Raw genomic sequence first — 4,256 nt, forward strand, 5'->3', positions numbered from 1 at the left:
GGCCCGGCGCCTGACGGGAGCCTGGAGCCAGGGGGGGGTTGGTGTGTGCCAGGCTGCCCAGGGCAGTGGTGGAGTCCCCACCCCTGGAGGGGTTCCCAAGCCGTGGAGATGTGGTGTGAGGGACACGGGGCAGTGGGGACCTGGCAGTGCTGGGGGGATGGTTGGACTTGATGATTTTAAAGGTCTCTTCCATCCAAAAGAATTCTAGGATTCCATGTGGCCAGGGTAGCTGGGGTGGCTTCTTTCTTCTGATTTTTCTGGAGATCTGACATGTAGGTCTCAGTTTCCTCCTCTCTTTCATGCCCTGTGGAGAGTTGGTTTTGCCTCCTGGCTTTAATCCATCTCCTCTCATCTCTTGCTTAGGAGATGACCTCAGAGGAGCAGGAGATCATCCAAGACCTGGCCAAGTGTGACTTCAGGGAGATCCACAAGTACTTTGTGGATAAAAACGAGGCACGGAAAGCACTCTCCAAAGAGGAGAAGCAGGTGAGGACTCTTTCCTGTGACCTCTGGGGCTGGCTGATACATCTGGGGACCAGCTTGGGGTATTTCAGCTCCTGCTTGTCTCCCTTCCTGGTCTTATGCCCCACCCTGGGACCTCTTTGGCTTTTGAACCAGCTCCACCTCTTCATGACCATCACCCCTTCATTGAGTTTATCTGCAGGGTCTGCACGTTTCGTGGTTTCACAGGGTCATCCCTGGACCATGATTCAAGGTCCTGCCCTCTTGGTAGGACCTTGCTAAGAAGCTTGTGGCACACAGGCTTTGCTTCATTGGCCTATCCCATGGGGACAGCATCACCATGGGGGTTTGTGAAGTGGGTGGAGATGATCCATGTGTTGGGAGTGGACTTGGACCCACGCTTCTACCTTGCCCCAACCCTTTGAGCTCTCCCTTTCCAGCCTTGGAGGGTAGGGATAGGCAAGCACAGGTCATGAGGTTTTGGTTTCATCCTTGGGGGATCGTGGTGGGGTGGTGGTTGTTTCAGAAGCTGAAGGAGGAAGCAGATAAGATCCAGGAGGAGTATGGGTACTGCATCCTTGATGGGCACCGGGAGAAGATAGGCAACTTCAAAACCGAGCCACCCGGGCTGTTCCGTGGACGTGGCAACCACCCCAAAATGGGCATGCTGAAGAAGAGGATCATGCCAGAAGATGTGATCATCAACTGCAGCAAGTGAGTCCCCGCGGGAAGAGCTGAGCTCCTCAAAGCTGAGCTGCTTTGGGGACTTTGGGCAGCACATCTCCTCTGCCCCGAGCTGCTCTGGGGGTTTTGTGGTCTCCTACCATCACTGCTTTGCACACCCTCAGGCTTGAAGTCACCAGAAGCCTTTCATCACCTCCTGGGCACCTCCAAATATCTGCTTGGCAGTTAGATCTGACTTTTGGTTCTCCTGTGGACGTAAAGAGGCCAGGGAAGCTGGTCAGAAGCTCCCACCTCTCACTGCTTGTCTACAGCGTTCACCCAACATCAGCTGCAACCCCTGCAGTGCTCCTGGGGCCTCTCTGAAGAAGGGACAATTCTGTCCACCTTCTCCTGTGCTCCTCTTCCCAACAGGCCATTCCTCCTCATTTTATGGGTCCCCTGTGCTGGCTGGAAGCATCAGGATGCCCAGTAGAGGGAGGGAAAGCACTGGTTGGGTTAAGAGGGTTTTTCTTCTAAGCCCCATGAGTTGGATCAGTCTTCACCATCCCTGTGAAGACCTTGTGGCCTCAATTCCAAACACTCCCCAGCAGGTTGTCCTCTTGTCAACAGCATCCAGAGGATAAACACCTCCTCTAGTTGCAGGTGTCCCCGCTCACTGCTGGGAGGTTGGACTTAGATGACCTTTAAAGGTTCCTTCCAACCCAAACCCTTCCATGTTATGGAGCAATTTTGGGTGGGCTCCGTGTTCTGCAAGTAACGCTGCAAGGTGTTGACCATCCTTGAAGCTCACTGGGGAGAAGCAGTTGAGCTTATGGACTTGTTCTTTTCTTCATGGTCCAAGGGTCCCTGTTAACCCTGTTTTGCCCACAGGGACTCCAAGATCCCTGAGCCTCCAGAAGGTCACAAGTGGAAGGAGGTGCGTTTTGACAACACGGTCACCTGGCTGGCCTCGTGGACAGAGAACATCCAGAACGCTTTGAAGTACATCATGCTGAACCCCAGCTCCAAGCTGAAGGTTGGAGTGATGCTGCTCTTCAGGCAGAGCTGTTGCCTGTTGGGTCAATGGCTTTTTGCCAGGTGGAAGGGTCAGGGGAAGGCAGAGATGTGGCACGTCAACCCAAATGAGTTTTTCTGCTCAAAAAACATGGGTTAAACTAATTAATTGGTGTCCCTTTGGGTGGTGGTGGGGAATGGACAGAGATGGTTCAGTATCAAGTTGAATCCAGGGAATGGATTGAATCCCAGGACGGTGGGGGTTGGAAACGACCTCTGGAGATCATCTTCTCCCACCCCCCTGGTCCAGCAGGTCACCCACAGCAGGTTGCCCAGGATGGTGTCCAGATGGGTTTGGAATCTCTGCAGAGATTCCAAACAACCTCTTTGGACAGCCTTAGCCAGAGCTCTGTCAACCTCACAGTAAACCAGTGTTTCCTTACGTTCAGGTGGCACCTCCTGGGTTCCAGTTGGTGCCCGTTGCCCCTTGTCCTGTCGCTGGGCACCACTGACAAGGATCTGGCCCCAGCCTCTTGCCCCCTGCCCTCTAGACAGTGTGAAGCATTGATAAAATCCTCTAAGGCTTCTCTTCTCCAGCTCAGCAGCCCCAGGACTCAGATTTTCCTCAGCACAGAGATGCTCCAGGTCCTCAGCACCTTTGTGGCCTCCACTGGACTCTCTCCAGTAGTCCTTTGGGTCTAGTTCTGGGCTCCCCACATCAAGAGAGAGACAATAATCCAAATACAACACAAATATAGCTACTGGCAGAACCATCCCTGTGTCATGCTGCTCATGTGGGGCCAGGGTTGAAAGCCAAGCAGGGTCTGAGAAGGTCCCCATGGATCAGAGTCTAAGGGATGGAATATCTGGCAATGAATTGGAGGCTAAGGGGAGGTGGGATCACAGCCTGCAGTGCCATGGGAGGGAATGAAAGCTGTGGGGAGTGAGAGGTGACTTGAAGCTGTTTCCACTTCTCAAAGCAAATAAGGAAACTTTGCAGGTTGGACCCAACCGAGCCAATGTCTTGTGTCAGTCCACGATGGTGGTGTCCAAGCAGCAGTGGCCACAGCCGTGCAGTGCTTGACTTCTTGGCTCCTTGTTCATCTGCTGGCTGGTGGAGGACACCTCAAACTATGAGCAGCTCAGGTTTGGCAGGATCCCAAGTCCAGCACAGCCAGCAGAGGGCACAGAAACCTTAGACGAGTTGCTTCTTCTCCCATTTTTCCACTTCATGGCTTCTTCTCAAGAAAACAACGGGGGGTTGAGCAGTATTTAGGCACTGGATGTGTTCCCAGAACTGTTCCCTGCCTGGGAGGGGTGGCAGGAAGATGGGGCACTAGGTCTTGACTTCTCTTTCTAGGGGGAGAAAGACTGGCAGAAGTACGAGGTAGCCCGGCGCTTGAAGGATGTTGTCCACAAAATCCGTGCTGGGTACCGAGCCGACTGGAAGTCCAAGGAGATGAGAACCAGGCAAATAGCAGTGGCCCTCTACTTCATTGATAAGGTATCTGTGGCCTCCAGCTCTCTGGAATTTGGGGGTTAATTTATCTCTTCTGCTCCACTCTGGTTTTCCTTGGTGCCTGGGGGTTGTACCGTTCAGAGCTGCTCCACACGAGGAATCTGGCAGCGATCATGAAGGATGGTGACTCCAATCTCCTGCTGCTTCTGAGCTGTGGGGCAGTGCAGGGGCTGTAGTGTCCTCCTTGACGTCACCAAGACGTGTCTCTGAGTGATGGCCCTCATGACTTTATGGGGGGGGATATTTTAGGATTTCTTAGAGCTGGGAAAACATCTCCTGCTGGAGGAGTCGCTGCTTGGTTTCCACCAAGGTCCCAGCAGCCGTTCAGCGAGGCACTGCCCTGGGGAAGCATTCCTGGGGAGGAATCTTCCTCCTTGTGTCCATTTAGGAGGACTTAGGAAAGGGGGATGGAGGTGGGCTGGGCTGGATGACTTTTGTCTCCTTCCAGCTGGCCCTACGAGCTGGCAACGAGAAGGAGGAAGGGGAGACGGCGGACACGGTGGGCTGCTGCTCCCTGCGTGTGGAGCACATCCAGCTGCACCCCCAGCTGGATGGGCAGCAGCACGTGGTGGAGTTTGACTTCCTGGGGAAGGACTCC

General features: G+C 54.0%; 1 protein-coding gene across 1 annotated transcript in view; it reads left to right on the top strand.

The window, feature by feature from the left end:
- LOC103780117 (DNA topoisomerase I, mitochondrial-like) overlaps positions 1-4,253 on the top strand; it is a gene marked incomplete at its 3' end in the record, with an annotated part of 7,153 nt that extends 2,900 nt beyond the window's left edge. The window contains exons 3-7 of the mRNA XM_008947766.1: positions 364-486; positions 989-1,176; positions 2,017-2,161; positions 3,500-3,643; positions 4,107-4,253. Of these exons, the coding sequence (XP_008946014.1) occupies positions 364-486; positions 989-1,176; positions 2,017-2,161; positions 3,500-3,643; positions 4,107-4,253 (747 nt within the window). The remainder of the gene's footprint in view (positions 1-363; positions 487-988; positions 1,177-2,016; positions 2,162-3,499; positions 3,644-4,106) is intronic.
- Between the last annotated feature and the right edge of the window lie 3 nt (positions 4,254-4,256).

The sequence above is a fragment of the Merops nubicus genome, unplaced genomic scaffold, assembly GCF_000691845.1.
Source record: "Merops nubicus isolate BGI_N331 unplaced genomic scaffold, ASM69184v1 scaffold20829, whole genome shotgun sequence".
NCBI classification, from domain to species: domain Eukaryota; kingdom Metazoa; phylum Chordata; class Aves; order Coraciiformes; family Meropidae; genus Merops; species Merops nubicus.